Consider the following 23449-nt stretch of genomic DNA (forward strand, 5'->3'; position numbering starts at 1 on the left):
AGAAAGAGAGTACATAAGCAAGCACGCATGAGTGGAGGAGGGGCAGAGAGAAAGAGAATTCCAAGCAAGCTCCATGCTGTCAGCACAGAGCCTGACTTGAGGCTTAAACCCATGAAGCATGAGATCATGAGCTCAGCCAAACTCAAGAGTTAGACACTTAATCACCAGCAGCCCCAAAAATGTCATTTATTAATTTACTTTTGAGACAGGAGATGATATCCTAAAGTATCTAAAGTGTGTAAATGCCTTGTGATTCCCTCTTTTCTAAAATTCAGATACTTATAAAGTCAAATAAGTAATCAGAAAGTTCCTTTTTAAGCACTGAATCTGAGTAATGATAGGTAAATAATCTTGGAGTTTAAGAACTTAGAGTTCCTATTTGATGGATATATGATAATCGCCAAGAAATGCAAGCTATCTTTAATTTAAAAATTTTAGTAGTGACTTTTTAAAAACTGAAAAGAAGTAGATGGTGTTAACTTTAATAACAATTTAACTCAATATATCCATCATATTGTTTTAAAATATACTCAGTTGTTTTAAATTAGTCTTTTTTGTATCAAGTATTTGAAATCTGTTATATATTTTACTATTAATGTGCATCTCAGTTGCCTCCTTCAATTGTGAAAATTACTGGATCACTCTGTGTCTCAATTTCCCCGTTTTTACAATGATAACAGTTATAAGAATTAGATGATACATCACATGCCTGGCAAATGATAAGCGTTACATAAATCTTAGCTAATTTCCAAAAAAAAAACAAAAATTTTCAAACAGGTGAACATGGCATGTAATAACCTCACTCCCTCAAGACAAAGATTGTATTTTAGGAATTAAATTGTAATCCTCAAAACACTCATCTCTTTCCTTTGGACAATGCTGGACCCACCTCTCTGACTCTTGTTTAAATTATTTTTTTTAATGTTTATTTTTGAGAAAGTAAAAGCGCTAGTGGGAGAGGGGCAGAGAGAGAGGGAGACACAGGGCTCCATGCTAACACCAAAGATCCAAGATGCTGGGCTCCTACCCATGAGCCATGAGATCATGTCCTGAGCCGAAGTCAGATGCTTTACCAACTGAGTCACCCAGGCACTCCATACATTATTTTTAAAAAGAAGCAAAATCATTATTGGTTCATTAATTGTGACTCATGTACAACACTAAGATATTAACAACAAGGAAAACTGTGATGGGAAATCTGGGAAATAAATCTCTTTACTTTCTACTCAATGTTTTTTGTAAATTCAGAAGTACTCTAAAAAGTAAATTCTGTTAATTAAAAACAAACCAATAAGGAAACTACTATGTCTGCTATTAGTGCTTCATACATCTTAGTTGTGACAGAATCTGTCAGTAAAAGTGGTAGCATCATTAAAAGTATCAATGAGAGGTTTACTTATAGTTAAAAATATAACTTAATATTTCCTCTTTTTGTAGTCATTCATCATCTACCACTTTTTAAGTAATATATGGAAAACCTAAGCATAAAAAGTTGTTTTTACGTCATGGTTACTGGGGTGGGCAATGGGCAATTACTGGTGGCATTTTGATGCTAATGGAAGAAATAGTCCATATATTTTTTGCGCTATTGCTGGTTTTGAGAATATTTTCTTTTCCTAATTTCAGGTTGGGCGGGACTATATCAGCATACAAGATAGTACCAGATGAAATAGAAGAAATCAAGGTATAGTATGGCATTTTTCACCTCTACAAAGACTTAATATCTTGACAGGTCAGGGAAGTGGGGGGAAGGATTGCTTTTTCTTTGTACTATTGATCTTTGGATGTGTTAGGATATCATTTATTTCACAGTTATTCTATTTTAATTAATATATATATATCAGATAGATTTCAATTACCATTATCAGTGCATTTCTATGAAAAATATTTGGAAAATCAAAAAAGAACCCTTTCCTATAAACTACGTTAAAAATCTACTTAAACACTGTATAAAAGCATTAGAATGCATAACAGATTATCTTTCTATTTTGTTTTAATTTGTTTTCCCTGTAAGCTTTCACTAACTATAAATAGTACCAGTCTTCTAGAAAATATTTCCTGGTTCCATTGAAAACATAGTATGCAAACTGCGACTTAAAATTTGTAGTACATTAAATGAAAAATTGACCTTATTCTTTGAAAATCACATCATTATTGCATTCTTCTGTTTTTAACATTTTACTAAGTCGTATGGATTATTAGTCTTCTAGCATAACATGTGGCATAACATGCTCTGTAAGAGCAATTTACAATCCAATGAGAATTGAACTTACTATCTGTTACATAAATAAAATTTAACAACTGAGTAGCAATAGTCAAGGGCAACAGTACTGAGTTAAATTCTTAACAATGACATGTAAAGATCTCAACAAATCATTAAGCTTGATTTAATCAAACTTTCCAAAATTGAGTTCAATAAACTCAAATCTTAGTAAATTATTTTTAATTTGCTTGCATTATTTTTAAATCTGTTAATGTAATTGGTCTCTATTAAATAATATACTATTCGTTATAACATGTCAGGTGTTCTGTGTAGCCAATATCAGGAACTAATTCAATAATTACATTCTAGCATAAAAAAAAGTGTCAAATGACTCATTCGAACTTGATATAAATTCATAAAATAGTTTGGAGAAACCTTAGATCTAATCCAGCTTATGTTACTGAAAGAGGAGATATAAGGAATAAATTTGAGAGAAAAGAGGAATAATTTTGGACTTAATAATTTGAAATCTCTCTCAGATAACCAAACACTCATTAAATCATTGGATAAATCAGCCTGAAATTCAGAAGGAAGATAATTTTATCTTTCTGTTGATAATGGGATTTGTCCTTATCCAAGAATTGCTTGAGGCCATGCTAGTAAGTGGAATCACCTAAAAGGATATATGAGGTAATAACAGTGAACCAAAACTATTGACCCATTTAAGAGCTAGAGGATTCATGTATTTTTTATTAGCTTAATTAATTAGCAAAAACATTGCCAATTTTTTTAATATTTTCCTCTAAAGAAGTAATTTTTCATTGTATTTTTGAAATTTTAGAGTTATAAGAGTTATCCCTCAAGAAATTCCTTCAAAAAAACATGATTCATGGATGACATTAATATATGATTTTTTAAATTAATTGATGGCATTATATCTAAAACAGCTTCAGAGAGTTTGAGGCTTGAGGCATAAAAAAATATGAAATTGCTTCTTGCTTTTTAAAGTGTCAGAAGAAAACCTTTTATAAAATATTTCATCAACTTTTATTTGATGGCACCATTAGCATTTTCAACTGAAATCAGATGTAATCTTTTTTGTTTGAATTATAGGAAATGTGAAATATCTAGTTGTAATGTTCATTTTAGTTGGCAAATACCAGAGTAATTTTAAATATCTAAATAGTACAACTGCATTTAAATTTGAAATATATCCACAATATAACATGTATAAGTAAATATATATGTGTTTGTTTATTATTAAATTATAATTGATTAATGAGGGGCACCTGGGTGGCTCAATTGGTTGAGCGTCCGATTTCTGCTCAGGTCATGATCTCCTGGTCCGTGAGTTCGAGCCCCACTTTGAGCTCTGTGCTGACAGCTCAGAGCCTGGGGCCTGCTTCAGATTCTGTGTCTCCCTCTCTGTCTGCCCCTCCTCCCACTCATGTTTTGTCTCTCTCTCTCGGTGTCAAAAATAAATAAACATTAAAATATAATTGATTAATGAAACAATTCAATTTTTATACGGTATGGTAATCTTTCACAATTTTTCTAGCACCAGAAATTATTATTTAGTTCATGCATAGTTTGAATTAAGCATGTATTTATTAATTACAATATATCACCTCATAGTCAATGGATGCTTGGCCAAAGGCTTAAGGGATAAAGTGCAAATACATTCCTGGCCCAGTTATGCCCATGTGTTCCACTTAATACCCTGAGTTTTTATTGTTTTCCATTCCTTGCTTTTATTTAGTTTTACTTTTATATACATCCCTAAATATTATAATATATTTGTATTTCTCTTTGAATTTTAAATGAATTATTTTGTGCCTTACTTATTTGGTTCAACACTATGAGATTTATTCATAGTGTTTTCTATGGCTAAGATTTTAGAGGGTTTTGTTTTTGTTCTTTTTGTTTTGTTTTTTTGCTGTAAAATACTCCATTGTACCACAAATTATTGAGACTTCCGCTTCGCAGTGGGCATTCAGCTTGCTTCCATTTGGAGCTATTATGAGATATGATGTTATAAAATTCTTATAAAAGCATCCTGTGTAAAGTTTGTCTGAGGTATATACTAAGGAATGGAATTTCTGGGTTTTAAGTAATGTGTATTTTCAGCTTTTCTATATGAAGTCAAACTGTTTTCCAAGATAATTATACCAGTTATACTACCACCTTGGGTGTATTTATTTTAAATAGAAATCTTTAAATAGAAATATTTAAATAGAAATATTTAAATATACTACCACCTTGGGTATATTTATTTTAAATAGAAATATTTTAAATAGAAATATTTAAATAGAAATATTTAAATATTCTTTATCTGTAATTTATATCGGTATAAATTTTTATATATGGGATGACTAAACTTACAAAATATTTTCAAATATATTTTTATTTTCCCAGCCCAATTTATTGCAAAAGCCATCTTGTCCACTACTTGTTTGAGTTGCCTCATTTATCATATACTAAATTTTCATATGCCTGGGTACACACATATACATACACAAGTCTGTCTTTTCCTGAACTTTTGTTTCATCCATCTATTTACCAGTTCCACTGCTAGCACCACACTGTTGTGGTTATAGTGCTTTTAAAACATAATAGGAAATGTTTGTGGATGGGGAGGGGTGTTTGTTATTCTGTTGGTTCATGTATTAATTAATCCAGATAATATTACGATAAGTTTATCAAATTTCAAAGGTATTCCTACTGACGAGACTTCTGGTTCTAGCCAAGATATAGTAGCCCTATTCTTCCCAGATGTTTTCTTTTATAACTAAAAACCCCTGGACATTACAAAATAAACAAGCATAGAAAGACTCTCAAGGGTAGGAAGAAGAAATCAGACTTTATAAGGACTTCAGGACTTGAGGAATGACACAGCAGTGAGTTAGCTGGGTTTCCCTTTTGCCTCCTATTTAAACTGAACAGAACACTGATGAAGCCTCTAACCTGGAAATACCCACAGGTACAGACAAAACAAAAAAAACTACAAAGGTCTGTTTCCTCAAGCCAAAGGACCCAGGACAAGGGTGGACTAACAGAACAAAAGCCTTTGTTAATACTCACCCTACTGCAGCCAAACACTAGTGGGGAAACTACTTAGTTCCCCCATGGTTTTAGCAGAGCCAAGCAGGAAGCTGATCTTCCACCTCACCCCCTGCTCCCCCTAAAAGCAGATGGCAAAGCTTTGAATTTCTCCCCTGGTAGTGTTTGTTGGCAGGGCTGAGCCGTTCAGTCTTCCACATGACAGAACAGATAGTGCTCTGATTTACCTGCCAGTATATTGTAGGTGAGGCCAGGTGGGTAGTTGATTTTCCATCAGCCCAGCGGAAACAGGCTGTGTTCTGCTTCCTACAGCAGGGTATTGTTAGTGGAGTCCAATGATGAGCCAAGTCTCCACCCCCACCCAGCAGCAATAAGACTAAAGAGACAGCACAAGGTGGAACCACTCACCACTCTGCTTTACCTTCCCTTTCCTGTGTCACTGAGGCCTATAAGAGAAATGTAACTCCATCCCTGTCTGCATCAATAAGACTGAATGAGATGGAAATAATTGATACTTCATTCCCAGTACAAGTTAATCTTCTACTTGCCCTTTTGGTATCAGCAGGGCCCAGCAGGGAGCTGAACATATAACTCTACTTTCAATAATGTGGAGGAAGGTGATGCCCCACTTTGGCCAGAAAGGTTTCAGCAGGGCCAAGAGAGGACCTAAATTTCTACCTAAATTCATGAAGCAGTATGAAGCAGTGCCTCAATTTTGCCAGAGAGGTGTCAGTGGGACCCAGCAAGAAGCTGCACATATATATTCATATAGCCCTCATACCACACTACAACAAAGAGACATCTGCTTAAAAAAAAGATTAAATAAGATGTAGAGTCTCATAATATCCAGAATGCCCTGGGTATAGTAAAAAAATCACTCATCATACCAAGAGCAGGAAAAATCACAACCTCAGTGGAAAAAAATAGTCAATAGACACCAACACAAAGATGAATCAGACCTTAGAATTATCTGACAAAGATTTCAAAGCACTTATCATAAAAATGCTTCAACAAGCAATTACTAATTTTCTTGAAACAAATAAAGAAAATAGAAATGACAAAAAGGAACAAAATGCTAATTACGGAACTGAAAAGTACAATCACTAATATAAATGGCTGATTGGAGGAGGGAGGCAGGGAGCAGTTGTGCCAGAAGGAAGTGGAACAACATTTTTCAAGTGCTGAAAGAAAGAACTACCAATCACAAACTCCATATACAGTGAAGTTATTCTTCAGAAATGAAAGGGAAATAAGGACACACTCAGACAAAAGAAAACTTAAGGAATTTGTCACTAGATAAAGTACCCTGTAAAAATGGCTAAATAAAATCTCTAAAGAGAATTAGAAAAGAAATGAAAAAAAGGAAATGAAAAAACTTAAAAAAGAGAGGAAAAGGAAATGACAGAAAAAGGCTTGCAATTTTTAAAAAAGGAAAGAACAGCCGAATGGATAAATATAGCAAGCTATCTTATAGTTTTCTTAAATCATATGTGAAGATTGAAGCAAAAATTTTAAAACTATATGATGTGCACAGTGCATGTAGAGTAAATGAATACAATCATACTTAAATATGGGAAGGTAAAGGGAGACTAAGTGGAAGTAAATTTTGTGCATTTCATTTCAAATGATAAATGTCAATACCAGTAGATTGAGATAAGTTATATTTGTTTATTATAATATACAAAGCATCCACTCAAACCAACCACTAAAAAGCAATGTACAAAACACTGTACTCAAATACACTGTAAATTAAGATAGAATCTTAAAGTTTGTTCAAGTAATCCCCAATAAGGTATGAGAAAGAAGACAAATAATAAAATGGCACATTTTGGTACTAAGATGTAGTTACCTTAAATATAAATAATTTAAATATACCAATGAAAAAGGTAGAAATTGATATATGGATTTCTAGAAATCCAATATATGTTATCCTCAAGAAATTCATTTGAAAAGCAATGACATAGGTAGGTTGAAAATAAAAAGTTAGAAAAAGATATACCATGAATACATTAATTTTTACAGAAGAGGAAATTTCTAAAGTCCATAATCCATGTTTCTTTCTCAAAAAAAAACTAGAAAAAGATAAGCCAAATATTGTCAAAGCAAGAAGACAGGAAATACTCAAGAATTCTTAACAGTGAAATGGAAAACAGTAAAACAATGGAGAAAAATCAACAGAATAAAGAGTTCTTTTAAAAGCTCAATAAAGTTGATACACAGTAGACTAACAAAGATAAAACTGATACCAGGATTGAACAAAGACTACCACTACAAATCTTCCATCAATTAAGTGGATAATTAGAGAATACTGTGAAAAACTTTATACTTATAAATTGGGCATCTTAGCAGAAATAGACCACTTCCTCAAAACCCGCAAACTACCAACATGAAGAAAGATGAATAGACAATCTTTGTAGTCTTACAACCATTAATGAAATTAAATTCACAATGAAAAATCTAAAAAAGAAATATCCAGGTCAAGATGTTTCACTGGAGAACTTTACCAAATATTAAAGAAGAATTGACATCAACTTTAGTCTTTTCCAGAAAATAGAAGGGGAGGAAATACTTCCCACCTTATTTTATGAGGCTAGTATTTTCCTGATAACAAAATCAGGAAAACAGTGCAAAAAATGAACTACAGACCAATATCTATCATGAACTTAAAATCTACCAAATATTACCAACTCAAGTCCAATAATGTATAAAAAAATTATAGATCACTACCAAATGAGATTTATTTGAGGTATGCAAAACTTGTTCAACACTGGAAAAGCAATCAATCTAATCCACCATATCAACAAGCTAAAGAAAGATTATATGATTATATATATTGATGCAAAAAAAAGTGATAAAATCTAAAATCCATTCCTGATAAAAACTTTCAGCAAACTAAGAATAGAGGGGAACTTCTGAACTTGATAAATAGCATCTACAAAAAAACTTACCACTTAACAACATACTTAATGGTGAAAAAAAACAAATGCTCTCCTCCTGGAACAAAAAGCAAAGTTGTCAACTCTCGCTACTTTTTCCAACTGAGTATTAGAAGTTCTTTTTTCAACTGAGTATTAGAAGTTCTAAGCAGCACAATAAGGCAAGAAAAGTATTAAAAGGGACAAAGATTGGAAAGTAAGAAACAACACTCTCTTTTAGCAAATTGCATGATTGTCTACATAGAAAAAGGTATCTACAGAAAAATTCCTACAACTGTAATAAGTCAATTCAGTTAATTTGAGGAATGTAAGATCAACAGTCACACACACACACAAAAACCCCAATCAACACACATATGTTAATCTGTATGCTGAAAACTACAAAACGTTAACAAAATAAAGGGACACTTAACGAAATGGACAGACATGCCATGTTCATGGGTTGGGAGACTGAACACACTAAAGATGTAATTTTCCCCATATTGATATTACAGGTTTATGCAATTCCTATCAAAAACCCAACAAGGTTTTTTTGTAGACATACAATTATATAAGTTTATTCTAAAATTATACAGAAACCTAGGTCCTAGAACAGTTAAAATAATTTTGCAAAAGGACAAAGTGGAAGGACTAGCTCTATCCAATGGTAAAGTTTACTGTTAGTTACAGTAATCAAGACAGTGTAGTGTTGGCAGAAAAAAAAATACATGAAACAGAATAGACAACCCATAAGTAGACTAACACAAATATGTTCAACAGATTTTTAATAAATCTGCAAAACCAGTTCAATGAATAACCTTTTCAGGAAATGATGCTGGAACAATTGGAATCCATAACTGCTCCCCACCCTCCAAAAAAACACCTCAGCCTAAATCTCACACCTTATACAAAAATTAACTCAATTTTAGCCTTTCTGACAGGGTTGAGGTAATATCTCATTATGGTTTTGATTTGTATTTCCCTGAAGATGAGTGATGTTGAGTATCTTTTCATGTGTCTGTTAGCCATCTGTATGTAGTCTTTGGAAAAATATCTATCCCTGTCTTCTGCCCATTTTTTAACTGGATTATTTGTTTCTTTGGTGTTGACTTTTATAATTTCTTTATATATTTTAGATACCATCCGTTTATCAGATATGTCATTTGCAAATATCTTCTCCCATTGTGCAGGTTGCCTTTTAGTTTTATTGTTTCCTTTGCTGTGCAGAAGCTTTTCATCTTGACGAAGTGCTACTAGTTCATTTTTGCTTTTGTTTCCCTTGCCTCAGGAGACATGTCTAGTAAGAAGTTGCTACAGCTGATGTCAAAGAGGTTACTGCCTGTTTTCTCCTCTAGGATGTTTATGGATTCCTGTCTCCCATTTAGTAATGTCTTGATTACTACAGCTTTGCTTTTCTTTTTCAAGATTGCTTTGACGATTCAGGGTCTTTTGTGGTTCCATACATATTTTAGGATTGTTTGGTGTAGCTTTGTGAAAAATGCTGTTGGTATTTTGATAGGGATTGCATTAAATGTGAGGATTGCTTTGGATAGTACAGACATCTTAACAATATTTGTTCTTCCAGTCAACGAGCATGGGATATTTTTCCATTTCTTTGTGACTTGTTCAGTTTCTTTCATCAGTTTCTTCTGTTTGTCAGTTTGAAGGTCTTTCACTTCTTCGGGTAAATTTATTCCTAGGTATTTTATTCTTTTGACTGGAACTGTATGGGAATTCTTTTCTTGACTTCTCTTTGTGATAATTCATTATTAGAGTTTAGGAATTTAACAGATTTTTGCATAATAATTTCATAGACTACGGCTTTACCTAATTTTTTCTAATAATTTTTTGGTGCAATATTTAGGGTTTCTATCTATATAGTACTATGTCATATGAAAATAGTGATAGTTCTGCTTCTTTTCAATTTGGGTGCCTTTTATTTCTTTTCTTACCTAATTGCTATGGCTAAGGCCTCTAATACTATATTGAATAAAACTGGTGAGAGTGGACATCTTTCTCTTGATCTTAGATAAAATGTTTTCAGCTTTTCATTGTTGAGTATGATATTAGCTATGAGTGTGACCTATATGGCCTTTATTATGTTGAGGTATGTTCCCTTTATACCCACTTTGTTCAAGAGTTTTCATCATAACTGAAGATTGTATTTTGTTAAATGCTTTTTCTACATCTATTGAGATGATCTTATGATTTTTATCTTTCGTTTTGTTAATGTGATGATAATGTTGATTGATTTGTGAATGTTGAATTATTCTTGCATCCCTTGAATAAAGCCTTCTTGATCGTGGTGTGTGATCTTTTTAATGCATTTCTGAATTCAGTTTGCTAATACTTTGTTGAAGGTTTTTGCATTTCTGTTTATCAAGGATATTGGGATATATATATATATATAAAAATATATATATTTATATATATATATAAATATATATATATATATATATATAAATATATATATATATATAAATATATATATATATATATTTTTTTTTTTGGTAGTGTCATTATCTGGTTTTTGTGTCAGGGTAATTACTCCCAGCCTTGTAAAATGAGTTTGGAAGCTTTTCTTCCTGTTCAGTTTTTTGGAGGTGTTTGAGAAAGATCGATATTAAATCATTTTTGAATGTTTGATAGAATTCACTAGTGAAGCTATATGGTCTTAAACTTTTATTTGGGGGGATGTTTTTGACTACTGATTCAATCTCCTTTCTAGTAATTACTTTATTTATGTTTTCTTTTTCTTGCTGATTCAGTCTTACAAGATTGTATATATCTAGGCATTTATCATTTTTATCCAGTTTGTTGGCATGTAATTTTTTGCAGTAGTCTCTTATGATCCTGTCTGGTTCTGCGGTATCAGTTGTAACTTCTCTTCTTCATTTCTGATTTTATTTTTTTGAGCCCACTCTCTTCTGAGTGAATCTAGCTAAAATTTTATCAGTTTTGTTTATCTTTTCAAAAAAACACCTCTTAATTTCATTGATCTTTTCTATTGTCTTTTTAGTCTTCATTTATCTCAATCTGATATATATTATATCCTTACTCCTACTACCTTTGGGCTTGGTTTGTTCTTCTTTATTTAGTTTATGTGTAAATTTAGATTGTTTGAGATTTTTCTTGTTTTCTCAGGTAGGATTATATTGCTATATTAAGGTCTCTCTTACAACTGGTTTTGCTGCATGCAGTAGATCTTGGTATTTAATATTTATGTTTTCATTTTTCTAGGTTTTTTAAATTTCTCTTGATTTCTTTGATGATCCATTGGTTGTTTAGTACTATGTTGTTTAATCTGCATGTATTTATGATTTTTCTCCAGTTTCCTTCTTGTAATTGATTTCTGGTTTCATATCATTCTGGGAGGAAAAGATGCTTTGTATGATTTCAATCTTCTTGAATTTATTGAGATTTGTTTTCTGACCTAACATGTGGAGTATACTGGAGAATGTTTTATGTGCACTTGAGAAGGTTGTGTATTTGCTACTTTTAGATGGAGTGTTCTATATATAACCATTAAGTCCATCTGATCTAATATGTTGTTTAAGGCTGATGCTTCCTTATGATTTTCTGTCAGGGTGACTTGTCTATAGAGATAAGTAGGGTGTTAAAAGTCCTCTACTATTATCGCATTGCTGTTGATATCCCCCTTTAGGTCTGCTAATAATGCTATATTATTTTGGTGCTTCTGTGCTGGGTGCTTATATATTTATAAATGTTATATCTACTTGCTGCATTATCACTATGTAATGCCCCTCTTTGTCTTTTAAAATTTAAATGGTTTTTAAAATTTAAATTTTTTTTTAACATTTAAAATTAAAATTAAAAATTTAAATGTCTATATAAAATCTATTTTGTCTGAAATAAATATAGCTACATTATTTTCATTTGCATTTTCATAAAATATCTTTTTCCATCCCTTCACTTTCAGTCAGTATGTGTCCTTACTTCTGAAAGGAGTGTCTTGTAGGAAGAAGTATGTAGATGAGTCTATTTTTTGTCCATTCAGTCACTCTTTGTCTTTTGATGGGAGCATTTAGTCCATTTACACTTAATTATTGATAGAGGTATACTTAATGCCAGTTTATTCATTGTCTTCTGGCTGTTTTTGTAGTTCCTCTCTGTTTCTTCTTTCTTTTGGTATGTTGTCTTTCTTTAGTGTTATGTTTAGATTTATTTTATAGTATCTTTTGTGTATTTACTATAAAGTTTTGCTTTGTTGTTACTGAGAGGTTCACATATAACATCCTATGACTAGAACTGTCTATTTAGCAACTTAAATTTGAACACATTATAAAACTACATTTTTACAACTTCCCCCTGTGTTTTATGGTTTTGAGGTTACATTTTAGCTCTTTTTATTTATCTCTTAACTAATTATTGTAGTTTAATTTTACTACATTTGTTTTTTAGCCTTCATAGTAACTTAATTAGTGAATTATCTACCATCTTTGCTATATAGTTACCTTTTCTGGTGAGATTTGTACTTTCATATGTTTCTTGTTATTATTTAGTGCCATTTCTTTTTCTTTTAAAAAAGTCCCTTTAATCTTTCTTGTAAGGCCAGTGTATTGGTGATGAACTCCTTTAGCTTTTGCTTATCTGAAAAATTCTTTATCTCCCCTTCAATTATGAATGATAATCTTGCAAGGTGGAGGTTTCTTAGTTGGAATCTTTCCTGTCAGGACTTTGAATACATCATGCCACTTTCTTCTGGCCTGCAAAATTTTGCCTGCAAAAATTGCTGATAGCTTTATTGGGTGTCCCCTGTATTTAAGCTGCTTTTCTCTTGCTGCTTTTAAGATTCTCTCTTTATCTTTAACTTTTATATTTTAATATTTCTTGGTGTGGATCTCTTTGGGTCCTTTTTTTTTTTTTTTTTTTTTTTTTTAACTCTCTGGACTTACTGGACATGGATGTCTGTTTCCTTCTCCACATTAGAGAAGTTTTCAGCAACTATTTCTTCAAATCTGTATTCTGCCCTTTTCTCTCTTTCTCTCTGTTCTCTTTCACAAATGTTATTATGCTTAATGTTGTTGTATCAGTCTCTTAAGTTATCTTCATTTTATAAAATTCCTTTTTCTTTTGTTCTCCTTTGCCTGGTTGAGTGCTAATGCTTTGTCTTCCAGCTCACTGATCCTTTCTTCATTTCATTAAGTTGGCTATTGAGTTCCTCTTATGTATTTTTCACTTCAGTTACTATATTCTTCAGTTCTGTGTCTTCTGTTTGCTGCTTTCATATATTTTTATTATATAGGTCTTTATTAAAGTTTTCACTATGCCCTTCCATTCTTCTCCTGAGAGTTAAGTGAGCATCTTTGTGACTATTATTTTGATTTCTTTATTAGATAATTTATCTCTATATCATTAAGGCCTTTTCTTGAGATTTTGTATTGTTCTCATGTTTGGAAAATATTTTTCTGTTCATTTTGCTTACCTCTCTGTTCGTTTCTATGTATTAGGCAAAACAGCTACCTCCTCTCAGTCTTGAAGGTATCGCCTTGTGTAGATGATGAGCCTTTTCATTCACCCTTGCACTTGTTCTTGGTTATCTTTTGAACCTTTGTGATTGTCTAAATATACTGGTTTATTTTTTATATGCCCTCATTGTTGAGGATCTTTCAATACCTGTCAATGTTCCAAGAGGAGGAATCGCATTTAGCACCTAGTTTCAGGCAAAGCAGAAGCCAGACCCTCAAACAGCAGCTTTTAAAGCATGCAATATATACAGTCCGGGAGGGCCACAATAATAAACTCTGCTTACCTCCATACCAAAAGATCTGGAGGTGTACTCTGAGCAACTGTTGCAACAATCAGGGTAATTGTAGAGCTCCTTTCTGAGAAATCTCCTCAAACTGTAGTGAGACTGAGGGCTACACAGGATGGTGTCTCCTTGTTTACACTCCTTGAAAGTGCCTTCATAGCTCATAGATGTGTGGGAAACCTGGAGCCTGTCCTTTAGGCTAAACATTCAATATAAGTATATAGGCCTTTTTCACAAGAAGGTGGGGGTATGTTTCAATCTGTTGTCTGTGGAGTGCTCTAGGGATGTTTTCTTTTTGAGAACTGTTTTTCTAATTGCTCTTGTGCCTCTGAGCTCAGGAATACCAACTCCCTTGACTACCAGGGCCAGATGAACAAGGGGCATTTCCTTTGTGCTTTGTGTGCACCCACTGGCTTTAGCAGGGCAGTTGAGAGTATAAAATATGGGGCACACACTCCAGCTTCTGAAAGGCAGTGGGAAAATATCTTGACTGAGTATGCCTGTGACCTTCGGCAGTGCTGCAGGAGAGTGCCCTATCTGTGCATACACCATGGCCCTGGGTTGGCGGTGGGAGAGTGACATGACCATTTACTCATCAGCTCCTGCTGGGGTATGAGCGAGTGTTGCCACCACCTGTGACCATTGACTTTCTTAGTAAGGGGGCCAGAGAATGCTGTAACCATTCACACTTGCCTGCCTCAGTCAGGAAGTGGGGGATCACTGCAACCCCTGTGGTAGGCAGTGGAAGGGTGCCACATCTGAGTGCACCTACCTATGCTAACAGGGTAGGTTTTAGAGTGCACAAATGGCATTTGCCCATGCCTTAGTCTCCAGAGAGAATCCCAACTGTCCTTTGCCTCAGAATACCCCCAGATCAGCAAGGCCTGATTGTTCACATATAATGTAGGTACTTTTCAAGTTGGTGCTTTTGTGCTGGATCCTGGAGTAAGTGAGACTATACACAAGCCCATTAAAAAGAGAATTTCCATTTCCTATAGCCAGTTAAGTACCTTGATATCTGCCCTTTTGGTGTTCTAAGCAGATGTTTTGGGGAACTCATCTTTCTGGTGCAGATCCCAAGAGTTGGGGTGCCTGATGTGGGGCACTAGCCCCTTACTCCTCTGAGAGAAATACCAGACTGACGAGATCCCTCCTTTTGTGTGTCACCATACCTGTGGTGGGATTTTTAGCCAGATCATGTCTCTGCCTCTCCTACCTGTCTGAGTGTTGTCCTTTTACCCTTTGTTGTGGAGAAGCAGTTCGTCTAGTTTTCAGAATCTTTAGGTGATTCATATGTAGCTGTAGGTTTGGTATGTCCATGGGAGAGGTGACTTCATGATCTTCATATGCTACCATCTTGGTCTGGCTTCTTTCCAGCATGTTCATTTTTTAACATAGATTGCAAGACGTGCAAAGAATAGGAGATTGTGAAACAAAGCAGACAACTGCCTGTGAGAAGCTGTAGATATTGAATTTAACAGATTTCTAAATATGCTAAAAAAAAGAAAACTTATAGGAAACCATACTGAAAGAAAAAAAGCCATGATGACAATATTTCATCAAATAGAGACTATCAATAGAAATATAAATTTTATTTTTTAAAAGGCTAAGGCAAATTCTAGAACTGCAAGTATAATAACGGAAACGGAGGATTCTCCAGTGGGGTTTGCGCAACAATAGCACTGAGTTGGCAAAAGAAAGAATCAGCAGACTTAAAGATAGATCAGTAGGGATTATACAAGCTGAAGACCAGAGAGGAAAAAAGAATGAAGAAAAATGAACAGTCTCAGAGAAATGCAGAACATCATTAAGCATACCAGCATATAGATAACGGGAATAAAAGAACAGAAAAGAGCACCAAAAAAAAACCTTACAAGAAGTAATGGCTGAAAACTTGCCAAATTTGATTACAAACATTATACATCCAAGAAACTCCTTCAATTCCAGATAGGATAAACTCAAAGATATCCACACCTAGACACATGATTTTAGTCAGTGTAAGCTGCTATAGCATAGTACCATAGACTGGGTGGCTCATAAACAGTAGAATGTTTTTTCTCACATTTCTGGAGGCTGGAAGTCTGAAATCAGTATGCCAGCATGGTCAGGTTCTTGTGAGGATCCTCAGTGGGTTGCAGACAGCTGACTTCTAGTATCCTCACATGCCACAAAAAAAAAGCTAGTTAGTTCCCTGGCCTCTTCTTCTAAGGGCACTAGTCTCATTCGTAAAGACTCCACCCTCATGACCTAATCACCTCCTAAAGGACCCACTTGCAAATACCATCACATTGGGATTATGGTTTCAAATTATGAATTTTTGTGGGACACAAACATTTATTTCACACCATATATCATGGTAAAAGTGCTAAAAGACAAAAACTTTTAAAGCAATATAAACAAAATGACTCATCACATACAAGTGAGCCCCAATAAACTTAACATCTGACTTATCATCAATAAAAGAAGGCAGAAGGCAGTAGGATGACATATTCAAATTAGTGAAAGAAAAAAACTGTCAACAAACCAAGATGTTATATCCAGGGAAACTATCTCTTAGAATTGAAGATGAAAGAAACACATTCCCAGAGGAACAAAAACTGTGAGAGGATTTGTTGCTAGCAGATCCATCTTATAAGAAATACTAAAGAAAATTCTTCAGGCTTAAAAAGCAAGTGACCATGGACAGCAATTTAAATCCACATACTCAATAAAAGAGCACTGGTAAAAGTAATTATGTATTTATAAAAGACAGTATAAATATGTATTTCTTGTCCTTTCCTCTCAACTAATTATTTTTAATTATTTTAATGTTTATTTATTTTTGAGAGAGAGAGCGTGAACAGGGGAGGGTCAGAGAGAGAGGGAGACACAGAATCCAAAGCAGCCTCCAAGCTCTGAGCTATCAGCACAGAGCCCTATGTGGGGCTCAAACCCATTAACTATGAGATTGTGACCTGAGCCAAAGTCAGGTGCTTAACTGACTGAGCCACCCAGGCACCCCTCAACTAATTTTAAGAGCAGTTGTATAAAAGAATACAAAGGTAACTTTTGTTGAGTCTATAACATAGCAATGTAATATATTTGACAATAACAGCACAAAGAAAGTGGTTTGAAGCAAAGCTGCATTGAAGTAAGTATTTAATACCAAATGGTATCTCAAATCCACAAGAACAAAATTGAAGAATCAAAAATAACAAATAAGAATGTTAATACAACAAACTCTTGTCTACATGTACTTGTCCACTTTCTTTTCTCAGCTTTTCTAATAGACATAAACTATGCAACATATTAATTATACCAGTGTATTGTTGGATTTTATGTATGTATGTATATGTATATCTTTTTGTTCACACAAAAATATATGGGGCGGGGGGCGCCTAGGTGGCTCAGTCAGTTAAGCATCTGACTTCGGCTCAGGTCATGGTCTCACGGTTTGTGAGTTTGAGCCCCGCATCAGGCTCTGTGCTGACAGCTCAGAGCCTGGAGCCTGCTTTGGATTCTGTGTCTCCTTTCTCTCTCTGCCCACTCTCTCGCTTGCATACATGCGCGCTCTCTCTCTCTCTCTCTCTCTCTCAAAAATAAACGGTAAAAAAAAATAAAAATTAAAAAATATATGGGTAACATGGATAAGAATAATAGCACAAAAAAGAAGAGACAACAGAACTGTATAGAAGTAATGTTTCTGTGTTGCTATAAATCAGAAGTTGATTTGGTAAGATATGCAGTGTAAACCCTAGAACAACCACTAAGAAAATAGCTCCAAAAATAAATCATTAAAAAAAATCATTAAAGGAATTAAAATGTCACATTGGAATATATTGATTTCATGCAAAAGAAAAGAGTAAGGGGGTAATAGAAGAATAAATAAGAGATAAGAGACACATAGAATGCACAAAGTAAAATGGCAGATGTATACACAGCTATATCAATAATATTAAGTGTGAATGGATTTATTAATCCAGTCAAAAGGCATATACTGTCAAACTATTAAATTATTAAAGACCCAACTATAATACTATGTACACCAGACATGTTATATATTGAAAGGTGCCATAGAGGTTAAAATTAAAAGGATAGCAAACATATGTCATGCAAATAACAACCCAAAGGAATGGCAGAATTAAATTCTTTTGTTAGAATACATTTTTAAAGAGATGCTTTCCCTTATCTACTATATAGTTACGCAGTGATACAGTTTATACCGAAAAAGCAGGTTAAGTGCTTGATTCTTTCCCTTCCTATGATTTCAGTTTTTTAAAATTTTCTGAAGCTTGCTTTGTGGTCCAATGTATTGTTTATTTTGGTAATTGTTACCTTTGCGTTGAAAAAGTCTGCACCTTCTGTAGTGATTGGGTTTCACGTTGTATATAAATAACTATGATGGAGATTTGTGTATTTCTCCTGTTAATTCTGTCAAATTCTGCCTTATATTTTTTGTAGCTATGTTACTGGTTGTTTATAAAATATTTTTTGTATTTGCTTATTGAATTGATTCTTTTATCAATGTAAAATATTTTTCATCTAACATTTCTTGCCTCTTAGCTCTACTTGGTTTGCTATAATATTGCTACAACCACTTTACTTTGGTTGATGTTCGCATGACATTTCTTTTTCTATCATGTATTTATGTCTCCTTTCTTGTTATTTTATTTAAAATGTAAATGTCTCTTATAAGCATCTTTGTATTTTTTTCTGAAACATCTATTTTTCGCTTACAGCATATATACCATTTACATTTATTATAATTATTAATATAGTACTTATTGTTTGTTTCCTATTTGTCTAATCAGTTTGTCTCCTCTCCTTGTCTTCTTTTAGATTAATAGAGTAGCTTTTATCAGTTTTTTCTTTTATTAATTTTTTAGTTATATATAGTTTGATTGTAGTTTGGTATTTTGTTGGGTTTTTGTTTTGTTTTCTGCTAGTTTTGTGTGTGTGTGTATGCACGTGTGTGTGATTTATCCCAGGTCTCATTACAACATGCATATGTTACTTTTTTTTAATACTAATCATTATTTTTGTCATTTCTAATAGTAATTTGGAAGATTTCTAAATATTGGTTTTGACTATTGTTTCTTCCCATTCTGTCTTTCTTCTCTTTCTGGGGTTTAATTATACATGCATTAGACCTCTTGAGTATGTATCACATATGTGTTTTGTCCTATTCTGTTTATTCATTCTTTCTCTGTATCATTTTGTACCTTTTTTGTTGATTTGTCTTTAATATTCTTGCATTCTGCTGCATTTTTTCTTTTGACCTGAGTTTACATTCTTTAATCCTGATAAACCTGCCCATTTAGATCTGAGTTCCAGATATTGTAATTATGTGCTAGTGCATCCATTTAATTTTTTTATAGATTCCAATTTCTGCTGAAATTATCTATTGTTTCCTCTCTTTTTTAAAAAAAATACTTTATTTTCTTGAATGTATTAATTTTAGGTTATTTTAAAGTTGGCTAGGGGCGCCTGGGTGGCGCAGTCGGTTGGGCGTCCGACTTCAGCCAGGTCACGATCTCGCGGTCCATGAGTTCGAGCCCCGCGTCAGGCTCTGGGCTGATGGCTCAGAGCCTGAAGCCTGTTTCCGATCTCTCTCTGCCCCTCCCCCGTTCATGCTCTGTCTCTCTCTGTCCCAAAAATAAATAAACGTTGAAAAAAAAAAAAATTCAAAAAAAAAAAAAAAAAAAAGAAGTTGGCTACACACTCCCCTTGCATCTGTTGTGGGATTTTCCATCTTTTTTTTTTTATCTTAGTATTGGATTCTATTTTCTTGCATGCCAAGTAATTTTTATAAATTTATATGTTAAAGGACCATATTGTTTGTAGATGATTTATCACCCATCATAGAATGTCTCCCTTTCTCCTGACAGAAAGTATGAGAAACTGATCAATCCAGTCTAATCAGGAATTGATGTGGATTAGAACTGGGTTGAGAAGAGTTGGTTTACATCCCTTTATTCCCGAACAATAACAGCAGATTTAGCTCTGCTGGTCATAGTTTGCAGCCTAGCTCTCTTGCCTGCAGCCTAACTAATATGTGCCTCAAAAACTGGCAAACATCCTGAAGGGAAAACTGGCATTGTTCCATGGTTAGTCTTATGTCCCTAACAGGTCTTGGTTTTTTAAGCACTATGAAGATTTTACTCTGTCTTTAATAAGCTTGTTGTCTAGCTTTACAGCCTTGTGTACAGCACCACAATCTACAGTTGTTTTAAGGAGAAAAGCTGCCATGGGCTCAAGTATATTCAGATTTCTAATTCCTAAATGTCTAAAAGTTTTCTGGTTTATTTTCCTCCCATTAGAGACTCTTTGCCTAGAAAAGCTGATTGTCAGCCCTATGACCTCAATCATCAAATACCCCCAGTGGGGATGGGTTGGCAGATGGATGGGAAAAGCTAGAGAGTATCAGTTTAACTCAGGAATGTTTCCCCATTTCTGGAATTGTATTTATCCAATTTATTGTTTCTGTTTCTCCTGTGTCTTTAAAAGTAGGAATTTGTAATTATCTGATTGTGTTTACTTATTATTATATAAGTATTGACCTGCTGTGACCTACTGCATTCTACCCCAAAGCAGAACTCCCTTATTATATTTTTTGAACTCACTATTGCTAGGATACAGAAAAGCTGTTTGTTTTATGTATAAATCCTTTAATTATTTATGAAACACTTTTATTATATCTAGTAGTTTATCAGTTGATTAAGCTTTGGTAAAGTGAAATTATAAAGTAAAATCCTTTTGCCTGGATTCTGGTCTGTTTGTTTAATGTTTGATGAATGAAGCACTGTTGCAAGTGCTTTAAAAATGCTAACTGTGGGCGAATGGGGGGCTCAGTCAGTTAAGCCTCTGACTTCAGCTTAGCTCAGGTCATGATCTCATGGTTCGTGAGTTCGAGCCCCACTATGGGCTCTGTGCTGACAGCTCAGAGTCTGGAGCCTGCTTGGGATTCTGTGTCTCCCTCTGTCTCTGCCCTTCCCCCACTCTCTCTTGCACCCACATGCTCTCTCTCTCTCTCTCTCTCTCAAAAATAAACATTAAAAAAATTTTTAAATGCTAACTTGTTTTAATTTTCATGACAAACATGAGGTGGGTATTATTCATTTTTTTTGGTGCGTATATGTATGCACACCCAATAGATATCCACCTAATAGACTAGATATGACCTAGAAATACTGGTACATAGAGTATGGAAATGAATAATTTTACTAGATTCTGCAAATAGTTTTCCCAGGTACATGTTTACTTTTACAGTAACATCATTTTATGAGAACTCCTGTTTGCTTCACATTATCACCAACATTTAGTATTATCAGTCTTTTTTCATTTTAATCATTTCATAATAGTAATACCAAAATTTGTTTTCAATTTGTATTTCCCTAATGACTAATGATGTTGGACATCTTTTTATATATTTACTGGCCATTTGAATATCTTCTTTTATGAAGTGACTGTTCATGTCTTCCACTTTTAAAATATTAGGTTAACTATATTTTTATTATTTATTAATAGGTATTCCTTATATGTTCCTTTGTTTGATGTATCGCACATTATCTCTGCTGCTTCCCTGTTTTCTTAAAAATTTCTTTGATGAATAGAAATACCTTAATTTTAGTATAGGTTAGCTTGCCAATCTTTTCACTTACAGTTAATGAATAATTATTTGTTGTTTAAATGATCCTGAAGACATTCATCGTCTAGAAGAGACTATTTTATTATAAAATGTAATTTCTATATTAAATATATGTACAGAAGTTTTTTGTAGTACAGAGGAGACTAACTCTGGCTACAGGGACAAGAAATTCATGGAGAATATTATGGAAGGGGCTTCTAAAACAAAACAAAACAAAATATTAACAAAGACACTAAACATGAGTAAACAGTGTTTTTGGGAAGTGCAAATTGGCTGAAGTCAAGGGGTTGTTAATAATTGCAGAAAATGAGGCTAAAGTTACGTTGGAGTCACATTGTAAATGATTTGGTTGCCTTAGGGAGGGGAGCTTCTAGAAATTTTGAAGCAAAGACATTTCCAGATTTATTTCAGAGGATGTATTGTCCTTACCAAAATGAATTTGAAGGGGGAATAGAGGCAGAACACTTAGCTTTATACCAATCTGGATGAATGATGATAAAGACAAGGTTCAAGTCAGTAGCAACAGTAATGGAAAATATGGGAGGTATGTCACAATGTTAATAAAGCAGGCTCTGCATCTGAATTGGATTGTGACCTTGTGTGTATTTTAACCATTCTGTGTTTTCCTAGAAATAAAAGCCTACCTTTGTTGAATTACAAGACCTACCTACTATTGTTGTGAGAAGTAAATGTTTGTTTAGCCAAGTACCTAATATATAGTAATCACATAATGACAGCTGTGTGACATGATCTAAATAGAGTTGAGAAATGAGGAATAGAAATAGAGATTAATTCAGGTATTTAGCTTAGACAACTTCATGAAAAATAATGCCAATCCCTGAACTAAGAAATTTGGAGGAACAGTTCTATTTGGAGGGAATAATGAATGTTGGTGGTATTTGTGTATTTATTTTTTTTTTTTTGCTTATTTATTTATTATTTTAGAAATCAAGTATATATGTATGTATGTATTTTTTTTTCAAGTTATCTAACATACAGTGTAGTCTTGGCTTCAGAATTAGATTCCCATGATTATTCTCTTACATACAATACCCAGTTCTCTTCCCAACAAGTGGCCTCCTCAATGCCCATCATCCATTTTCCCCTCTCCCATCAATCTTCAGTTCTCTGTATTTAAGAGTCTCTTATGGTGTGCCTCCCTGTCTGTTTTTATCTTATTTTTCCTTCCCTTCCCCTATGGTCATCTGTTAAGTTTCTTAGATCCCATGTATAAGTGAAATCATATGGTATCTGTCTTTCTCTGACTTATTTTGCTTAGCATAATACCCTCCAGTTCCATCCACATTGCTGCAAATGACAAGAGTTCATTCTTTTACATCCCTGAGTACTATTCCAGTGTGTGTGTGTGTGTGTGTGTGTGTGTGTGTGTGTGTGTGTGTGTGTACACATACCACATCTTCTTTATTCATCAGTTGATGGACATTTGGGCTCTTTCCATACATTGGCTATTGCTGATAGTACTGCAAAAAACATTGGAGTGTATGTGCCCCTTCAAATCAGCATTTTTGTATCCTTTGGATAAATTCCTAATAGTGCTATTGCTGGGTCATAGAGTAGTTCTATTTTTAATTTTTTGAGGGACCTCCATACTGTTTTCCAGAGTGGCTGCCCCAGTTTGCATTCCCTTTCTCCTCATCCTCGCCAACATCTGTTGTTGCCTGAGTTGTTAATTTTAGCCATTCTGACTGATGTGAGGTAGTATCTCTTTGTGGTTTTGGTTTGTATTTCTCTGATGATGAGCAATGTTGAGCATCTTGTCATGTGTCTGTTAGCCACCTGGATGTCTTCTTTGGAAAAGTGTCTATTTATGTCTTCTGCCTATTTCTTCACTGTTTCACTGGATTATTTAG

At 33.8% G+C, this 23449-nt stretch overlaps 1 protein-coding gene and 1 long non-coding RNA gene across 24 annotated transcripts in view; one reads left to right on the forward strand and one right to left on the reverse strand.

Annotated features, from left to right (window-relative positions):
* Positions 1-23449, forward strand: part of GPHN (gephyrin) — a 631205-nt gene that overhangs the window by 265815 nt on the left and 341941 nt on the right. For all 23 annotated transcript variants that reach the window (XM_045451302.1, XM_045451293.1, XM_045451291.1 and 20 more), the window contains one exon: positions 1627-1684. In XM_045451302.1, coding sequence (XP_045307258.1) covers positions 1627-1684 — 58 coding nt within the window. The remainder of the gene's footprint in view (positions 1-1626; positions 1685-23449) is intronic.
* Positions 5469-22684, reverse strand: LOC123584014. The gene is made up of 3 exons (XR_006705114.1): positions 22572-22684; positions 16499-16501; positions 5469-5479 (listed from the first exon to the last, which is right to left on the reverse strand). It is a non-coding gene; the product is annotated as an uncharacterized LOC123584014 (long non-coding RNA).

Source organism: Leopardus geoffroyi, chromosome B3, assembly GCF_018350155.1.
Source record: "Leopardus geoffroyi isolate Oge1 chromosome B3, O.geoffroyi_Oge1_pat1.0, whole genome shotgun sequence".
Taxonomy (NCBI): Eukaryota; Metazoa; Chordata; class Mammalia; order Carnivora; family Felidae; genus Leopardus; species Leopardus geoffroyi.